This window comes from Rutidosis leptorrhynchoides, chromosome 11 (assembly GCF_046630445.1).
Source record: "Rutidosis leptorrhynchoides isolate AG116_Rl617_1_P2 chromosome 11, CSIRO_AGI_Rlap_v1, whole genome shotgun sequence".
NCBI lineage: Eukaryota > Viridiplantae > Streptophyta > Magnoliopsida > Asterales > Asteraceae > Rutidosis > Rutidosis leptorrhynchoides.
Window position 1 is genome coordinate 341,317,651 of NC_092343.1, and position 20,760 is coordinate 341,338,410.

Consider the following 20,760-nt stretch of genomic DNA (forward strand, 5'->3'; position numbering starts at 1 on the left):
CTTATTAATAATTATTTTAATTATTAAAATTAAATAATTTTAAATAATTTTAATTAATTATTTTGAATTGAGTACGAGAAGTTATAAAAGCTAGGCAGAAGGAAACAAATTCTAAAATTATATTTTAATTTACACTTTTAAAATAAAATGACAACCAATATTATCTCTTATGATTAGATGTGGATTGTTTATAATATGAATTTTATGTGTTTGATGAAATGTTTAGCTGACGAGTTTCTTAGTCGGACTTTCACGGGTCATTAAACTTAATAACTTTAGCATTTACGTTCACTTAATACCTAAAACATATCATTAAGCTGTTTCGTTTATAAAACCCGTGGATCCACGGGTCATTTCACTAGTACATATAATCTATTTATATAAAAGAGAGTTTAGCAAAGCTCACATGTCATTAGCCCCTTAATCATAGCAAATTGTGCCATGTGTATAATCCAAGTGTCAATACCACAACTATTTTAAATATTAATATTAAATATTTATTAACATTAATTAATTTGATATTAATAATTAAAATGAAATTAATAAAATATATGGACCGTAACTCTATCAATTTTAAACTTGAAAAAGTCAATGATGTTGGTAAATTCAAAGTTATACATAGTATCAATTATCAATAAATTTTTTTAGATAAAGAAAATATAAATATTAAATAAAATTTAATTAATAAGTGACACTCCGTAATTGATATATTGATAGAGAAAAAATAATGGTTGTGAAGTATTCAACGAAATTATCATCATCCACTCATATGTCACTCTCTACAACAACAAATTTTTGTATCGATTCATCTTCAAAATCGTTCATCAATTACAACTCGGATCGAGAATAATAAAATCATTCCAATGACTAAATACATCGATGATTGACATTGCTTTTCTTTGGTTCAATTTATGAAAAAGGATACTAATTGTACACAAATGACTATTGTTGTATACAAAATTGTTTATCATTTAAAATGATTGAGGCTCCTTTATTTCATTATACAAATATTCAAATTGCATTCGGCAAATCAATTGTTGTAATAAAATTCTTTACCTGTTTATGTTATATATTTAAGGGTTAAAAACTTTGGGGCCATAATGAGCCTATGATATAGCATTAACCAACTATAGGTTTGTTTACGTAACCGGATATAAATAAATACTTGTATCCGAAAGAATATTTATATAAGATGCTTTTTGATCAAGCATAAAATGGTCCAAGGGGTTCGGTTCATGCGAGATCAACAATAAAAGGGGGGTTTAAGAGTTTTTTGAGTTTAACTTTCCGGTCCGAAGTACCGTGAATAACCCTCATACGAGATGATGATCTTCGAAAGGGTGGTTAAACGTAACCTACCATCATTCGGGTTAACCGGAGTCGATGGCCCAAGGGCGATGTTAGGATTTACGTTGTGTGCGCTACCTGAAATCGCTAAGTGCTTGTGGGAGCTAATCCGGTTGCGTGGGTTAGCTGGAGTATGGTGTAATTGAGAGTATTCTTGTGGGTGAGATGGAAGGTAATTCCAGAGTTGTCTCCCGCTTCTTGTTCAAGTTACTTGTATTTATACTTGTGAGCTTTTGTCCCTTAGTGCCACGTAAGGGGACAAAAGGATATGTTGGTGCCACGTTGTATTGTCTGCGTCCTTTTATTCCAAAAAGCTGTAAAAGTACTGCCATTATCTTAGTGCTGTCTCCTTTATACCCTACTGTCCTTTTGTGGCCACCATGCGATGTCAGGATCGTATCGTGCTGCCGCAAGTGTCCTTTTTTCGTTAGTGTCGTCATAGTACATTTCTAGCCTTATTTGTGCCCTACATATGGCGCCATGTTATCAACGCGTGATTAGATTGTGCGTTAGCCAGCGCATGGATATGATCCAGCGCAATTATATGGGGCGATGTGCGCTGATCTGATATAGCGCAAATAGATGTGCAGCTATGCGCATCATTACTTTTTTTGTAAACTATAATGTTTCCTTAGTAAAATATAGGCTTTCATTATCGCACCTCTTTATAAAATATTAAATCTACATCTATATTTATGTATCTATATCTATATATAACTAATTTGAAATGGCTTTTGAGCAGGCGTGCAACGCACGGGCTCAAAATCTAGTATAATAGTAAACATAATTTGCAAATTATGGAGAAATGTTGGTTTTTTCAAATAAGGAAACATAATTTTCTGTAGTTATCTAAACTTTTAGAGGACACTTTAGTCATTTCATAATCTACGTATTAGCTAATCACAATTAAAAGTTAGATCAACTGGTGATAATTTAATTTGGTAAAATATTTAATTGGCTAGATCAATACTGCATGATTACATAATTATAGTTTCCCTATTATATATATAAATATTGAATTGATATTGATTATCAAGTATGTTTATATTGAGACGGCTAAGTGAAAAACCCTCCCGTCACAAAATTTTCGTGTTATTTATGTTATTATGAACATCTCAGTGAAAGGATCTAGGAAAATTTGACATAGGAAAGAACCCATAGCACCATGTTATTTAACTTATTTCATTTACATGCCGAGCCTTTTTTAGCACCATGTTATTTCACTTATTTCACTCATATTGGTAAGGGTATTTTCGTCCTATCGCATCAAATCATTCCAAAACATAAATTAGGGTCTAGAAATTAGAGTTTAGAAATTAGGGTTTAGAAATTAGGGTTTAGGGTTTAGATTTAGGGTTTAGATTGAGTTTTTTAACACGAACGGTTTAGAGTTTGGAGTTTAGGGTTTAGGGACCAAACCCAAAACACTAAACCCTAAACCATAAACTTTAAATCGGGTTAAATTTTGAAAAAATTCGAAAAAAAAATTACTAATTTTTTTTAAAGAAAAAATTACGAATTTTTTTTTAAATTTTTTCCACGTCAGCAGAATGATTGCCACGTCAGCACAGACTGACTGCCACATCAGCACAGACTGAGCCATGTGTCAGTCTGTGCTGACGTGGTAGTCAGTCTGCTGACGTGGAAAAAATTTAAAAAAATTTCGAAATTTTTTTTTTCTCCAAAAAATGTTCTTTTTTCTGGAATATTTTTTTAAAAAAAAATAGGTGCATATGGTAGGTGCATGTACATTAATATGTGAGTTCTCTAGGTTCTCTCTCTACTGAAGTTCTTCATGGATTCTCACCATACATATATATATATATATATATATATATATATATATATATATATATATATATATATATATATATATATAATGGTAGGATCAAGAGGGAAGTAACCAATCGGGGGAAGCAATTTTTTTATTTTTTTCGTTTTTTAAAAAAAACTTTGTTCACGAACATTATAGATTGGATGAAAATATGAACATTTAATAAAGACACTTTGTGATAAATGTTTTTATTTTGGCGGGAAAACGCTCGAAGAATAAATATATAACAATTATCGTGTTTTTTGAGCGTATGTTGAGGTTTTAGATATTATGGTTTAGATATTAGGATTTATAGGGTTTAGATATTAGAGTTTAGAAATTTAGGGTTTAGGGTTTAGATTTAGGGTTTAGAATTAGAATTTAGATTGAGTTTTTAACACCAACGGTTTAGAGTTTAGGGTTTAGGGTTTAGTGTTTTGGGTTTATGGAATAAACCCAAAACACCAAACCCTAAACCCTAAACCCAAAACTCTAAATCGGGCTAAATTTTACTTCACAAAACATGAAAAAAAAACGCTAACATTCATCACGAACAATATTATCTTGAATGTTATTTTTGTCGATCGTTTTCCCGCCAAAATAATAACATTCATCACGAAGTGTCTTTTCTAAATGTTCATATTTTCATCCAATCTATAATGTTCGTGAACAAAGTTTTTTCAAAAAACGAATTTTTTTTTTTTTTGCTTCCCCCGCTTCCCCCTGATTGGTTACTTCCCCATTGATCCTGCCCATATATATATATATATATATATATATATATATATATATATATATATATATGTTCATTTGGGAAAAAATTCTGTTCATCTAATTACAAAGTTGCCAAAATTGGATCTCAACACAAGAGGTAAGTCATACTTATTTATTATTTTGATTTCGATTATTAACGTATTTGTTTTTATTATTACCACTTAATGAATGCAATATAGTATGTAATTGAATTAGGTTATGGTTTATTAGGGTTTGTTTCGGTGTTTTAATTGATTGATGTGAGTTGATTGATTTGAGTTCATCATTGATATTTGATGATAGTTTACAACTATTTTGTGTATAGAATTAGTAATAGTAACTAGAAGACAATTTGATTTGATAATAGTTTAGATTTTGTAAGTAGAAGTTGATCTCTTTATTCAATATAGAATAGCTTTGATCCGATTATTATGAGTTTATTAGCTAAATGAATGCAATTGAATTATGTTATGGTTTATTAGGGTTTGATATAGTGTTTTGATTGATTGATTGATTTGAATTCATAGTTCAGTTAAATACTTATTTAATTCAGTGTTTTGATTGATTGATTTAGATATATTTTGTAGGTCAAGTTTCACTCACAACGTCAATTTTATTATATGAATATATTACTGGTAAAGGACAAAAGTTCACTCGTCTTCAAGCAATAATATTACCTTCTAGTTCCGTTGGTTATGTGATTATGTGTAGTAAGACTTCAATTTTTTATTTTACTTTTTCTTTAAGTTTTTATGCAAATGTAATCTTTTGTGATTATGATTATTTTGTTTAATCTAAATGAACGCAGACTTCTTTAAAAAGGTATTTAGAAAATGTTCAACACCATCCTTGAGGACTTTCTCAAAGATTTGTGGAAGCCATTGTCAACTCCAATCTCAAGATTTGCATTCATTCTATTATGGTGTATACACATGCTTTGGTGATTGTAAGGTGAAACCCTTTGCAGTCATTTTGTTGACTGCCATAATTGTGTATGCGTATGGTTTAACCAAAGATAACATTAAGAAATGATAAGGCATGCATGATTATGATTGAATAATCTGCCACCTGCTTTTACCTATATTGTAACTTACTTTATACTCTTACGGCTGCTCTAATTACAGTTTACTCTCATTTGTTGTTGTAATTACGTTTTACACTAGGACAAAACGCCAACACATGTGAGTAAACTGTAATTATAACAGCAATAATAGTATAAGGTAGGCTACGATGTAGGTAAAAGCATGCATCAATAGAAACATGATGGTTATTCATTCAGTATCTTGCAGGCCTTATGCTTTCTTGTTGTCATCTTTGGTTAGGCCATAAGTATAGACAAGTATGGCAATCAATAGAATGACAACAAAGGGTTTCGCTTTACAATAACCTAAACAATGTGTACACACTGTAATAGAATGGATTCCTTGATATTGGAGTTGACAATTGCTTCTACATATTTTTGAGGAAGTCCTCCCGGATGGTGTTGAATAGTTCCCAAATACCCTTTTTGAAGGTGGTCTATGTTCATTCAGATTAAACAAAATAATCATAATTACATTTACAATTTTATATGAAAACTTAATGGAAAAAATAGAGTAAAATTGAAGTCTTACTGCACATGATGCAATGAGTAATGGAACATAGATATGAAACTTATTATTGCGCGGGGTATCCAATTAAACACTTTGTTTATGTTTATCAGCTTTGTTCGCTTCCCAATTCAAATTTTTGTTTTCCAGCTTTGTCAAGTTCCATAATCACATAACCAACGGAACTAGGAGGTAATATTATTGTTTGAAGACGAGTGAACTTTTGTCCTTTACTAGTAACATGATAAAATTGACGTTGTGACTGAAACTTGACCTACAAAACATATCCAAATCAATAAATCAAATCAGTAATTAGCTCAACTATGAATCAAATCAATCAAAACACTGAATCAAACCCTAAAAAGCGAAAACCTAATTCAATTGCATTCATTCAGTAATAAACTCAGAATACTCCAATCAAACCTATTCTAAATTGAATAAGGAGATTATATTAACTTCTATTCACAAAATCTTAACTATCATCAAATCAAATGGACTTCTAGTTACTAATTCTTTCTATACACAAAATTGTTGTAAACCACTATCAAATATCAATTATGAACATAAATAAATCAATCAAAACAATGAAATAAACCATAACATAATTCAAATACGTATTATATCCCATTAATTCAGTGGTAATAATAAAATACGTAAAAACGTAATCAAAATAATAAATATTGAGTATATACTTACCTCTTCTGTTGAGACCAATCTTGGCAACTTTGAAATTAGATGAATTCACTGAGATGTTTATAATTTGAGACATTTCTATGATAAGGAAAGTAAAGCATAAACCTTGTGTTTGTATTTATTCGACATAGTAATAACATGGAAATGTTGTGGTGGGAATGTTTTTCAAAACCATTTCAAAATAAACATAATCAATAATAATACTAGATTTATGAGCATGTGCGTTGCACGACCCTCTGTCTCAATTAGATAGTCCTTGTTTCCTTTTTTTTTTCTATCCCAATATTAATAGTCCACTTCCATAAATAGATAAGAATAATTGATTAAGTTACCTTTATATACTTACTTTATTTAAGTAAGATAAAAATGTAGGTAAAAAGTAAGGGGTAAAATTGGAAAGTAGACAAAAAAGTACTGTACATGTGTTAGTCACTTTTTCTTAAACTGTGTATTTTTTATCTGTGGACTATTAAATTGTGACGGATGGAGTAGTATTCAAAAACGTTATTATTGATACTGTATAATTCAATTATAATGAAGAAACCCTTCATTATTAATAGTATTTATTAATAGTATTTGTATTGAAACCAAATATATTGAAAATATGAGTATTATAAATGCTATGAATGAATACAACTACAATGCAACAATCAATTGTTTATAGTCATTGTTACTAAGTTTCATGACATTAAAAAAATGAATATAGTTTAAATAAAACTATTACATGTCAATGACATATAAAAAAATAGGCTTGTCACATATATTCTGAAGCAATGTTTATGTTAATTATGCGATGAACATATTTGTATGAAGCCGTTCGGGTGAAAATTTAAGAACAACATTCTGAAAGCATCCAAATTGAAAAATGAATGTAGCACAAAATCGACATGTAGTACTTTAGAGTCCGTGTGTTGCAGTTGCACGGATGATAAAAAAGCCGTGTAAAATTAATTGAGTTTATTAAGCACACCACCCACATCAAATATTGGATGGTAATTTTAAATATCAATTTTGAAGAAGTTTAGTACCTTAGATGATTACATGTATCGATCATACGTGGAATACATGATTAGTTTACATGTGATAAGTATCGTTTCTATAATAAATATGTTACAATGTGATTGTCCGTACAAAATACATTCCTCACATTATAGTGAATTCTATCATTGTTATAAGTGGTATATCACAATGGGCAGAAAATGTCACCTTCGATTACAATCCTATTTTCATTTGCTTTGCCACCATCAAAAACATATTTTATAACATTAGAAAATGATCTAGGAATTGGATATAAAAATGTTCCAAAATTTCAAAAAAAGAAAAAAAATGCAAAATGATTCGATCACCTTGATACACAACGGCCAGTTTCTACATTGTTGGATTGATTTGAAATTCCCCCAATTATTACTTTTGCAGGAGTCGTTTTTAACATTAGCACACACATTATTAACAGCTATATACGTGTTGATGATATGTTTCCATTTAAAATCCAGGCAAGTGTTTTACATAACATATTCATGAATCACAGTTCTGTTTGAAAGTAGACTTCAATCTAGTATCATTCACATCTTAATAAAACTTGAATGAATCTTCTACCGTTAATTGCTGTAAAGCAACTTTACACACAATGTCTTGTAGATTTTATGAATTATACGGTAGTCTGTTACGAAAAATAACTATTACTAATATTTAAAAAAAGAATCATCCAAATTCAGTCACCATTAAAGGTAATAAAATAGTCCAACCCAATCTGGGAAAATCGCTGCAAAAGTATCAACCATTGATCCCATAACCTACCACACAAAATACACACACCGCATCATAATATGAAAACACCCAACCACCAAAGTCAATAATGACCAAAAGATAATGTGGGATGGTTTGCTTATTAAGTATGCAGCGTGTTAGTAACTTTCCAGTAAAAGTAACGATGATAAGTAATAAATTGTAATCTAATAAGTACAAAGAGTACATCTATAAAAGTTAAACTCTAAACGGGTATTACGAAACCAAACCAAACTGTTGAAACTATGTATTAACAGTTGCCAATTATTGATAGTAAGTGCACAAGTTTTAACTATTTGATAAAAAACTTACCGATGAAGCTGATGAATTACTAAGTAATCAAGAGAACTATTCAGGCACACACACACAGGGTATTCCTGTAACATTGCAAATCAAATAAGACAGTCACTAATAAAGATCATTTACGAAAACAGCAAACATTTGGGTCAAAAATATTCATCATTTAATAAGATAAATTATTAGTTATAGTGAATTGTGTTTATATATATTGTAATAATATAATGTATGGAGAGCAATAACACCACTGTGTATATTTAACGAAGTGTATCAAGTTAGCTTGTGTTTAGAGTATCAAATCAAATAAGTATTAATATAAACACATAAACGTTACATATAAAAGTACTTACTTTAAATCAATCAAGTCGATATCAATGAATTTCGAGTTCTCCTCATCACATTTATCATAATAAAAGGATGTGCTCAATTGATATATTATTAATACTTGATCGGACTAAAATAATTTACCCTACCAAAACTCGAACTACTCAAAACTCTCACCACCACAACCACCTTTTTCAGCCGCTTTCAAATTTATTGTTTGACCAAGTACCAAGAAAAAAAATGAGAAAGTTACTTATTTCCCGAAGCAAAGCATTATGAGGTATGTTGAGGTACAACACCAAAATTGGTGTCAGCCCCACCCTTAAGAGCCTGCACAATAATATCTACTATGCATAGACTATTAGTAAGCTTGGATAAAAAATTTCGGACTGGTTACTTTATAATGAAGTAAAATATGAAGAGGTCGCTATTTTGAGCCACTTAAAAATGAACTATTCGACTTAGGATATGTCTAAAAGTCTATGCATTTTGATCAGTAAAGCCCGTACGTAGTTATTGAAATATCTTAAATTTATACAAACCGCGCAAGATACTTGAAAGAACTTGCAATCCGTGAATCTTTGAACAGGCGCAACAACAACAGAAATTCGGCCTTCACTTGCACTGCTAAATCTTGTAGATCAATCTCTGTCCCTCCGAGATCAGTTATTAATTACAGGTGTCTGGAAATTTTGGAAAAATTATATGATCAAATGGGTGGTGTAATGGGTCAAAATGTGTTTAAGCAAAAAAAAAACATGCAAACAAATACAAGTATGAATAAAAGGGTCGGGTCGGGTCGGGTCGGGTCGGCCCTAGAGTATTACCTCTTCCCAACCATCAGGTATGGAAAAGACACAGGGGATGATTCGACTCCACCAAACTTTGTGTCCTCTTGACTTCGCATCTGGTCTGTGGTTTGTCCTGCACTTTTTTTTTGTCACTTTGTGAAGATGACTGAACAACATAATGAACTTCTTTTATTATTTTTCTTGTTTATATATCTAATGAAAAAAGGTATTTATGATCAATAATAGAAACAAAAAAGAACCAACCTTGACCATACGGTTCGGAGAGGCCTGGAATCCTACCAGCTAAAAGTCCTAACAACAGCCACTCCCTCTTTTGTAAACCCCAAAAATTGATTATAAAAACAGCCAATGAAACTTTATAACCGGTACATTTTGTTTGTTGAAGAACATGAGAGCTTTATAACCGGTAATTGTGTAATTACCGGTGACAGTAACAGTTTATGACGGCGAGGTAACTACAAAACTCTCTACACTTTTTACATATCTAACACAAAACTTTTCACTTATTACAAATCAAGCACATAACTTTTCAATATTTAATACCTACTCATTTTTATTTTATTATAAATATATAATAAATAAATATAAATATATAGTTATTTTTCTATTTTATTAAATGATTTATACCAAGCGCCGATGTACGCCTCACTTTATTTATTGATGAAGTATTTAAGTCATTCCTTTCGACGAAACAAAAACTAAAACAAAAAAATATTGAATAATTCTTTTCACACTTATTACAAATTAGTCACATTACTTTTTACTTATTAAAAATCAGCCATACTTATTATTATATTCTAACTTTTTTACATATTACAAATTAATTACATAATTTTTCATTTGCTATAAATCAACTATAATAATTATCATTGTTGTTATTATCAATATAACTATAACTATTATTATTTTGTCTTTTTCCTTTGTTTTTAAAACTTTGAATTTTAATCATTTCAATTTATGTCTTTTACTTTTAATTTTTTTATTATCTTTTTTTATCATCTTTTTTTATCAATCAAATTTAATTAAAGTTTTCGGATCGCAACATAATAGCACCCCAACTTGTATATACCATGAAACAAACAACATAGATGTCAGATGTGTTTCATAAAAGAAGTTAGGGTCTTCAACACGAGTTTAGTGTGAAAATTGAAATTCGCTAGCTCTATATGGTATTCTTAGCTTTTCATATCTTCACTTTCACTTGCAGTGATTATACTTGTTCGTTCCATTTTTCAAAAATATTATCATATGATCCATTCGCATTCGACGCACTCATGTCCAATGCATGTGCATCCCACAACAAAAACAAATCCCAATTATTATCTTCTCAGTACCCCCAAAACGTAAAACCCTAGATTCCAAACTCCAAATTAATTTCACCCAATTTACCAAACCAATTGAACCCAAACAGGAATCATCCTCAAATTTAGACCAAATCGAACAAAAACCCCCATGATTTAAAAGATTTTAATCAAGATCCATCAAACCTTAATTTGGAAGAACAAAAGAAGTTGAAGAATCAAAAGGTTATTACAGTTGGAGAACATGAACAATGTTGACTTGGAACCGAGGGGTGAGTATTCAGCAACAATATGTGCAATTATAGCATTTCTGTAGATTTTTCATATCATATATCTTATTATCATTTTAATATGAAAGGTTAATTTAGTATTTACGTATTTTGACTTGACTACCTAAGTACCTAAACTTATTATTTGTCATCAGTTTAAGAAGAATCAACACCATTGTGAAGGATGTGTCATATGTAGGAACGGGTGGGAAGGATAATTTCTTTCACTATGACATTAGGAGTATGTGGTAATTAGCTACCCGAAAAAACCTTTTTCCTTTTATTTCTAAAGATAGATAACAGATAATTATTAATCGATAAACACAATTTTTTTTTTTTATGAAGAAACTCAAATTTGGGGATTCTCATGTTGTATCCGTTGCTATATTTTGATTTTTGAAACGGCTCAGTGAAAAACCCTCCCGCCACAAAAATTTCTGTGTTATGTTATTATTATTATTATTGTTATTGTTATTGTTATTATATTATGTCATATAAATACAAATACAAGGTTTATGATTTAGTTTCCTTATCAGAGAAATGCCTAAAATCATGAACATATCAGTGAATCCATCTAATTATAAAGTTGCCAAAAAACATAAGTTCAGTGTGCTTGTCATTTGTTTTAAATTTCTTCTCATTTCCATTCACTTATTTCCAAACAAAACTATAGAACAGACCCTTAAAGCTATACGCCTACCCTCGGCTTCTAAAGGCTATGTGGTGATCGAAGAGGATGAGTATGATGCTTAAAAACTCAAATCTGTTACTGAAAGCGTTGAACAATTGGAAACCTTAGACAATATTTTATATTCTGTTTACTTATATAATTTATCCATCTTGTCGTGTTTGCATTTGTTAATTTTTTTTATTGAGTAAGATATTATTCCTGTTTAAGAAGAACTGTTTTTCTCTAACACGAGTAAGATCATATTCAATAAAAAATAAACTGTGAACACAATAAACTAGATAAAATATAGAAGTAAACATAATAGAAAATATTGTCTAAGGTTACCAATTGTTCAACGCCTTCAGTAGCGGTTCTGAGTTTTTGAACATCATACTCATCCACTTCTATCACCAGATAGCCCTTAGAGCTAGGTGCTAGGTGTGTAGATTTTAGCGGCTCAGTATTTGTGTACATACCTATACCTATGCCCCCCATCGGCCGCCCATCAACATGTCCCTTCACATTTTTTATTTTATTTTATTTTATATTCTATTTATAATCTATTTTTTATATTCTATTTAAAATTATCTATATTTATATATGTGTTAAATTAAATTAGATATGTGATATGTGACGAGAGGAATTAAAAGCAGTATCGTTTTGTCCTTAATTTTTATTTTATTCATTAATTTATTATTAGAAATTTTAAATAGTTATATAGCTTTATTTTTAAATATTTTATTATTATTGATAAATATATAATTTCACTTAAATATATAAAACAAACAAATAACAATAACATAGTACAATATTACATTAGTTCATTGATTAGAAACATTACACTAGTTCACTAATCAGAAAAATTTACAAAAGAAGGTTTATAATTTTGACGTCTAAGGTGAAGGTACATTTCTTGTTGACTTTTATACGGACGTTCCTATTCGGCATCATTTTTATTGTAATTCCATTGTGGATGAGTTGGAGGAACCGGATAATCTCCTTGCAAATTCACTTTTACAAAGTGATTACCATCTACACGAGCAATCACACATACAGAATGTGATTGTGCCACGGGTGGACTTGACCAAAGTGCTAAACATGTTGTATCTTGTATATCACTCAAGAACAGCAAAACTACATTGTACCTTGAAGCAATTAGAAAACCCATTGCGGGCAAAATCATCCAATATTGGTCAGTTGCAGCAGTATTTTTTGGAAGATTGATCCTATCATAAATTTCTTTCAATAAGAGTTCACCAAATATATCAACGTATATTGCTAGATGCATTCTTATTTCTCCTAGCAACTCACTTCTAATTTGCGGCCAATTGTTTTCATGAAAACCAAGATGGATGACAGATTGGCGAAAAACTTGTGCCTTCATTGTGATAAAGTGTACACGCCTGGACATAAATGTAGTGGACAACGCGTTACGATTGAAATATTACCGCGCACTGATTGTGTAATGCAAACTCATGTTGATGAAGCAATCCATGAAGACAAAATGGTGACGGATAAACAGAATGCCAACAATGAGTCATTCCCCATCTTTCTTTGAATGCCTTACGAGGAACTAGTGCATTCCAAACAATGAGAGTTAACGGTCGTGTTCAACAACAAGTGGTGCATATAATGGTTGATGTAAATATCACCCACAATTTTCTAGACTTGAACATGGGAAAACGATTTGGTTGTCGACTTAATTCGGTTGACTCAATGCAAGTAATCGTACCTGGAAGCAACACAATTGTGACAACTAGTGCATGTGATGAATTTGAGTGGAAACTTAATGGAAAAACTTTCACGAGTTCAATGATCATCATACCCCTTAGTGGTTGTGACATGGTACTAGCACTCCAATGGTTAAAGACCTTAGGAGACACAATATGGAAGTTTGACGTACCCAAAATGTTATTCAGTTACAAGGGTCACCGATTGGAATTATGAGATACGCCACAACGAGCCAACAAAGTTGTTCTTAATACACTCCTTGAGAACAAGAATCAGTTTGTGGAAGGTGGATTGCCAATCGACGCTTTAATCTCTCCGGACAATACTGTTGTGGATGCAAATGATGAGTCAGTTAAGGTAATCACTGGAATTGATGAACCGGATGTGACAGACACTGGGAATGATGAGTCAGTTACGATAATCAATGGAAATGATGAGCCGAGTGTGGTAGACACTGGAAAGGATGAGTTGGTTACGGTTGACATTGAGACCGTTAATGACATTTTCCCATACGCGCTAAAAGAAGAGTCTGAATTGTGTGATGAAGAAATGATTGAGGAGAAAAAAAGTTCTACGCATGAGCCAGTTACACCGTTTCAATGTGTGGATGCAATTTTAGTTGAACCTAAATGTCATGCTGTCATTTTTCCTTTGAGCTCACATCGAAATGGCGAAAACAAGGCTCAACCGACAATTATAGATGCTGAAAATGAAAATGCAAATGTGGGAAAAGTTGACGTGCGAAATGAACATGCTTATACCTGCTGGGTTAAGCAACATCGACTGAAGCTTCACAACTTTCTGAAGGAAGCAACAGATACTAATAGCTCTCGCAAATTCACGCGGCCAATTTATTTCATCAATCGCATAGAGCTGGTACAATTGAGAAAAAATTTTGGGATGCGGGATTGCGAAGAGCGAATCAAGAACACGTTAGAGTTTTATTTTTGAGGCCTAAATGGAAGACTAAACACAGTCATACATACAATAGTCTGGTAGCATGCTATTACGTCAAAGGTATTATTTTTACTGAGAGCTACGACTACGGAGATCGTCCGGACATGATTATGGTTGATGCTGCAGTTGTTTTTGACCGGGGAAAACCTGTGACGCTTGTTAGCAGCTCATTTGTGTTTGACCGAAGAAGATCTTTTTGCGATTTAATCGGGTTCAAACTCACTACTGCTGTGAAGTCCCTTGACATCACTACTGCTGTGATTTCATCTCCAAGGAGATTCTTGAATTTCAAAATCTTTTCAAGGATAACTGACTCTATTGTGTCCAACAGCACATTTGTTTTTGATCCAGGAAAGCCTGCGATTTTTGTTGACAGCACGTTCGTTTTTGATCGTGGAAGGTTTTTGTGCGTTTTGATTTGTCATGACAGACAACTGGCTTTGGACATTAATGCTGCAAATGCTTGGGGACAAGCATGTTTTGAAGAAGAGGGGATTGTCATGTATCATTTCCTACGTCATGTGCAAGGCACATGACTACTTTACCCTTCTCCCACTATAGTATAAATAGTAGTGCTAGGGTTCTTTTGTGAATTAGCTTATGAATTGTCGTGTGTGTTTACACATTCCCTTCTCCTTTCTCTCTCAAGCATTGTAGCCTTTGGCATTCATTCAATAATCAATACGAATTCGAGTATCTCCTTTGATTGCATTTCTTGTTTGTGCGTTTCAAGGCATACTTAGATCTTCTACAATTCATATCCCAGAACGATCATATCATATATTCAGTGTTTTTCATGAGCGTGTGAACATAAATAGAGTGTGTTGAAAAGAACCCTTGATTTGCTTAAACATTTACGTGTTAATTTGTCTAATGAGGGGTATTAAGGAGAATTTATCTTCTTAAACAATACACATCACATGATTAATTAAGCCTTGATTTTGAAATGGATGAATGAGATGATGGGATTAAAATTAAATGGATGGTTAAGATGTTGTTTTTACTTATCAATCATTTAACACTTTATTTTAAGTGTAAGAGAGAAGAGAGATTCATTTCTGATTAAACTACACAAATGTTAAATCTATATATGTCTGTAATGAGCTGAATTGAAAGTTACCCCGTCAAAATGGACGGGTTGGGTAACTTGGTAATCAGTTGACCTGATATGTTAAAATGCAATGCAAATTTAGATAATATGGAATTAGTAATGTATGTAAATATATAGATATTAAAATGTAAAAGAAATATCTAGATATTAATGAGGAAAAATCTAGATGTTAAAATGTAAAAATCTAGATATTTTTATGTGGTAAAAATATCTAGATATTTATCCATGGAAAAATCTAGTGTGTAGAAGTTTCCATGGAGTAGTATAAGGGTGTGTTTGGGTGAGCAGCTTCTTGGAGCTTATGAGAGTTTATAGGAGCTTGAGCTTATGATTTTAATAAGCTCCAAGTCATAAGCTTTGTTTGGTAGACAAAAAAAGTAGAGCTTATGAAAATCATAAGCTCTGGAAAAATAAGCTACTTTTAGTAGCTTGTGAAAAAAAGTAGAGCTTATGAACTGGAAAATAAGCTCCAGCTATCTTACCAAACACTTATAAAATATAATAAGCTCCAGCTACCAGCTTCAAAAATAAGCTCCAGCTCCAGCTACAAGCTCCAGCTCCAGCTACTTTCATCCAAACACACCCTAAATATGGGTGGTGATTTCATTTGTGTGTAAGGTGTGAGTAAGTGAAGTGTGAAGTAGAGAAGAAGTAAGAAGTGAAGAAGAGTTAGAAGTAGAAGTTGTGAAGAAGTAAGAGTGTGAGTTGAGTCCATAATATTGTAATTATTTCTTTGTATTAATAAAAGTGTTCTTTGTTAAGTTTCCCGGTTAAGCCTTAGTTCGTGTTTGAGTTCTTAGTGCACTTGTGTCATTTTTATTATATGGTCGGCTCTGCCGCCTAAGTGATATATGGTCGGTTATACCGCCTGAATGATATATGGTCGACAATGTCGCCTAAATATTATTGTGCACTAAGGATTTATAAAATTAAAGGCTAACCAACGTCAAAGTGTTGGTCTAGTGAGTGAGTATAACCTAGGTCCTCTATAGTGGGTGTGTTGGGCTCGTCGAAGCTTCCAACAATTGGTATCAGAGCGGGTCGTTCTGGACCATTTCTAGTGGAGGAAATCGGTAAACGTTGGACGTTTACATCGACTTGTTTTCACCAAGGCTCTAAGAGAGATTCTGTCGGAGCACAGTTAGGAACTGTGAAAGCTCATCGGTCAGGGACCAAGCTTATTGGACATTGGACGTCATAATGGCAGATCTTGCAAGTACGAGCAGTGGTATCAAGAGTCTCAATAACCACAACTATGGTTATTGGCGGACTTGTATAGAATTCTACCTACAAGGACATGATTTATGGGAAATAGTTGCTGGCAGTGACACAACGCCTCCACCGAAAGAAAATGCTGAAGCTTTAAGAAAATGGAACATCAAGGCCGGGAAGGCTTTATTTATATTGAAGACTACAATCGAGGAGGATCTATTGGAGCACATCCGTGACGAGAAAACACCAAAGACAGCTTGGGAAACTTTTGAAAAATTATTTTCAAAGAAGAATGAAGCACGCCTCCAGCTCTTGGAAAATGAGCTCGCGGGTATCTCACAAGGAAGTCTGTCTATTTCTCAGTATTTCACCAAGGTGAAATCTATCTGCCGTGAGATATCTCAACTTGCTCCTGAAGAGAAAGTGAGTGAAACAAGGATGAAGAGAATTATCATCCACGGCCTAAGATCCGAGTATAATGGATTTATAGCCGCTGTGAGAGGATGGCCTACTCAACCATCATTAATAGAGCTGGAGAATTTATTGGCTAACCAAGAGGCATTAGCCAAGCAGATGAATGAAGTGAGCATAAAAGGCGAAGAAGAAGCACTCTTCACCAATAAGAAGAAAACTATGTCTCGAAGACAAGAGGCGATGAAAGAAAGTAAGACATATGGGTGGAAGGGTCACCCAAAATCAAAAGGCAACGCTTCAGGGGGAGCTCAATAAGGAAGAAGAGATCATCGCCAACAATACGGGGAAAATGATAAGAGAAAGAATGGTGAATGCTTCAATTGTGGCAAGAAGGGTCATTTTGCTCGAGATTGTAGATTCCCCAGAAGGCGAACTTTCGAAGGAAATGTGGCCGCCGCAAGAGATGAGAAGAAAGAGGTCACATTCGAAGCATCCATTAATGAGGAAACTTGGGATGCAGAAGCAGGACTCTCCGTTGAAGCTGACATGGATGATCAAGCTCTTGCAGCAACCTTAAAGTCAAAAATAAACTACAAAGATGATTGGATCATTGATTCTGGGTGCTCAAATCATATGACCAATGATGAGACGAAGCTGCAAGAAATGGATGATTACAAAAGAAAAAGAGTCGTGTTGACAGCCGACAATTCAGGGTTATCTATTTCTCACATTGGAAAGACAATAATTTCAAATGAAGGCGGCTCTCATAAGCTCCAACTCGAGAAGGTGTATCTTGTCCCTGGCCTAAAGAAGAATTTACTGTCAGTACCACAATTGACAGCAGAAGGGAATTATGTGCTCTTTGGACCAGAAGATGTGTCCGTATTCAAGAGAGTGAAGGTAGTTGGCAATCCAATTATGCAAGGAAGAAGAATAGAGTCGGTCTATGTACTATCTGCTGAAACAGCATATGTGGATAAGACTCGAAAAAATGAGACGGCTGATCTTTGGCATGAACGTCTTGGGCATGTGGGCTACAACAAGTTAAAGGAGATGATGGTAAAACACATAGTAAATGGGCTTCCTCAAATTAATATCCGAACAGATACAATATGTGCTGGATGTCAATTTGGCGAAGCTCACCAATTGCCATTTAAGGAGTCAGCGCATCAGTCCAAGACACCACTATAGCTCATACACTCAGATGTCTTCGGCCCAGTGAAACAAACATCACTTGGAGGCATGAAGTATATGGTGACATTCAATGATGACTTCTCAAGATATGTGTGGGTTTACTTCATGAAGGAGAAGTCGGAGACTTTTCTGAAGTTTAAAGAGTTCAAGAACAAGGTAGAAAGTGAGCTCAATACTAAGATCCGGTGCTTACGTACAGATAATGGAAGAGAATATTTATCGACTGAGTTCAACATGTATCTTGAGAAGCACAAGATAAGAAGACAATTAACTTGTTCCAATACTCCACAACAGAATGGAGTCGCAGAACGCAAGAATCGTCACCTTGCCGAAACTTGTAGAAGTATGCTTCATGGTAAGAACGTGCCAGGAAGTTTTTGGGCTGAATGTATGAGAACTGCATCATACGTGATAAATAGGCTTCCACAAGCAAAGTTGGGGCATATTTCACCGTATGAAAGATTATGGAAGATCAAGCCAACCGTCAACCATCTCAAAGTTTTTGGATGTGTATGCTACGTCTTCGTGCCAGATCATCTACGAAGCAAATTTGAGAAGAAGGCAATTCGGTGCATTTTTGTCGGTTATGACGAATCAAGAAAAGGATGGAGATGTTGTGATCCATATACCGAAAAGTGCCATACTTCAAGAAATGTGGTATTTGATGAAGCGTCTTCATGGTGGTCACCTCAAAAGATAGAGCTTCCAGAATCTCATGGATTAGAAGAAGTTCCAAAAGAAATAGAAGAACGTAAAGAGCAAATAGTAGATCCAACTAAAGAAGGAGAAGAGTCGTACTCTAAGAAAACGAGTCCATGGAAAACTGGTGTGCATCAATCTGTATCCAAGGAGGTTCGTCCAAGCCAAATGGATGTCGAGGAGCATGTACAAGAATTACGGAGATCAACAAGACCGAGGCAACCTAATCCGAGGTATGCCAATGTTGCTCATGTGGATGAATCAATACTTATTGAGCCTTCCACTTATGAAGAAGCAGCACAAAATCAAGAATGGCAGAAAGCGATGGAAGAAGAAATTAATGCACTAAAAGAAAACCAGACATGGAGTTTAGTTCCAAAGCCAAAAGATGTAAAACCAATATCTTGTAAATGGGTTTACAAGGTGAAGACTCGATCAGATGACTCCATTGAAAGGTATAAAGCTCGACTTGTTGCTAGAGGTTTTTCTCAACAATATGGGCTGGATTATGAAGAAACGTTTAGTCCAGTGGCGAAGATCACAACAATTCGAGCTCTACTAGCTTTAGCCGCTAGCAAATCTTGGAAGCTGTGGCAGATGGATGTCAAGAACGCTTTCTTACATGGAGAACTTGACAAAGACATTTATATGGATCAACCAAGAGGCTTTGAGAACAAAATCCATCCCGAGCATGTCTGCAAATTAAAGAAAGCACTATACGGCTTGAAGCAGGCTCCAAGAGCTTGGTACGGGAAGATTGGCGAGTTCTTAGTACAAAGTGGTTTCACAGTTGCTCCTTCAGATTCTAGTTTATTTGTGAAACAAGATCAAAGAAAACTAGCCATAGTGCTAGTATATGTGGATGACTTAATCATCACGGGAGATCACTATGAGGAGATCCAAAGAACAAGAGAGAATCTGTCTATCAGATTTCATATGAAGGAGCTTGGAGAACTCAAACATTTTCTTGGACTCGAAATAGAGCATAAAAGAGAAGGATTATTTCTGGGACAACAGAAATATGCGCGAGATCTTTTACAAAAGTACGGAATGCTTAATTGCAAACCTATCTCAACTCCGATGGATCCGAATACAAAACTACGAGCAGATGAAGGAAAAAGTCTTCAAGATGTTACCATGTATCGAAAGATGGTCGGAAGTCTTATTTATCTCACACTAAGCTGGCCAGACATATCTTATGCAGTTGGAGTGGTTAGTCGATACATGAGCAATCCGAAGAAGCCTCACCTTGATGTTGTACGACGCATCTTAAGGTATGTTAAAGGCACTATTAACTTTGGTATTTTATACAAGAAAACAAAAGAATGTCAGGTGACTGGATATTGTGACGCTGATTATGCTGGAGATTATGATACACGACGATCAACAACTGGATACGTGTTTAGTATTGGATCAGGAGTAATATCATGGTGCAGCAAGAGACAACCAACTGTATCCTTATCAAGCACTGAAGCAGAATATCGATCGGCGGCATCAGCAACACAAGAAATTATGTGGCTAAAGCAACTAATGGAAGATCTTCATTAATCAACAGATTATCAAGTAAAACTTTTCTGTGATAATCTATCAGCTATTCGATTAGCAGAGAATCCAGTCTTTCATGCAAGAACAAAACATATAGAAGTGCACTATCATTATGTTCGCGAGAAGGTTCTTGAATGGAAAATCAAGATGATGCCAACAAAGACAGATGAACAAGTTGCAGATATATTCACCAAGAGCCTAAGTAAACCAAAGTTTACAAAATTCAGAGAAGCACTAGGAATGG

General features: G+C 33.6%; 1 protein-coding gene across 1 annotated transcript; it reads right to left on the reverse strand.

Moving 5' to 3' along the window:
* Positions 1-12,590: 12,590 nt before the first annotated feature.
* On the reverse strand, positions 12,591-13,037 carry LOC139875817 (uncharacterized). The gene has a single exon (XM_071863113.1). It carries the CDS (start codon positions 13,035-13,037, stop codon positions 12,591-12,593), a length of 447 nt encoding a protein of 148 aa, XP_071719214.1.
* Positions 13,038-20,760: the final 7,723 nt, after the last annotated feature.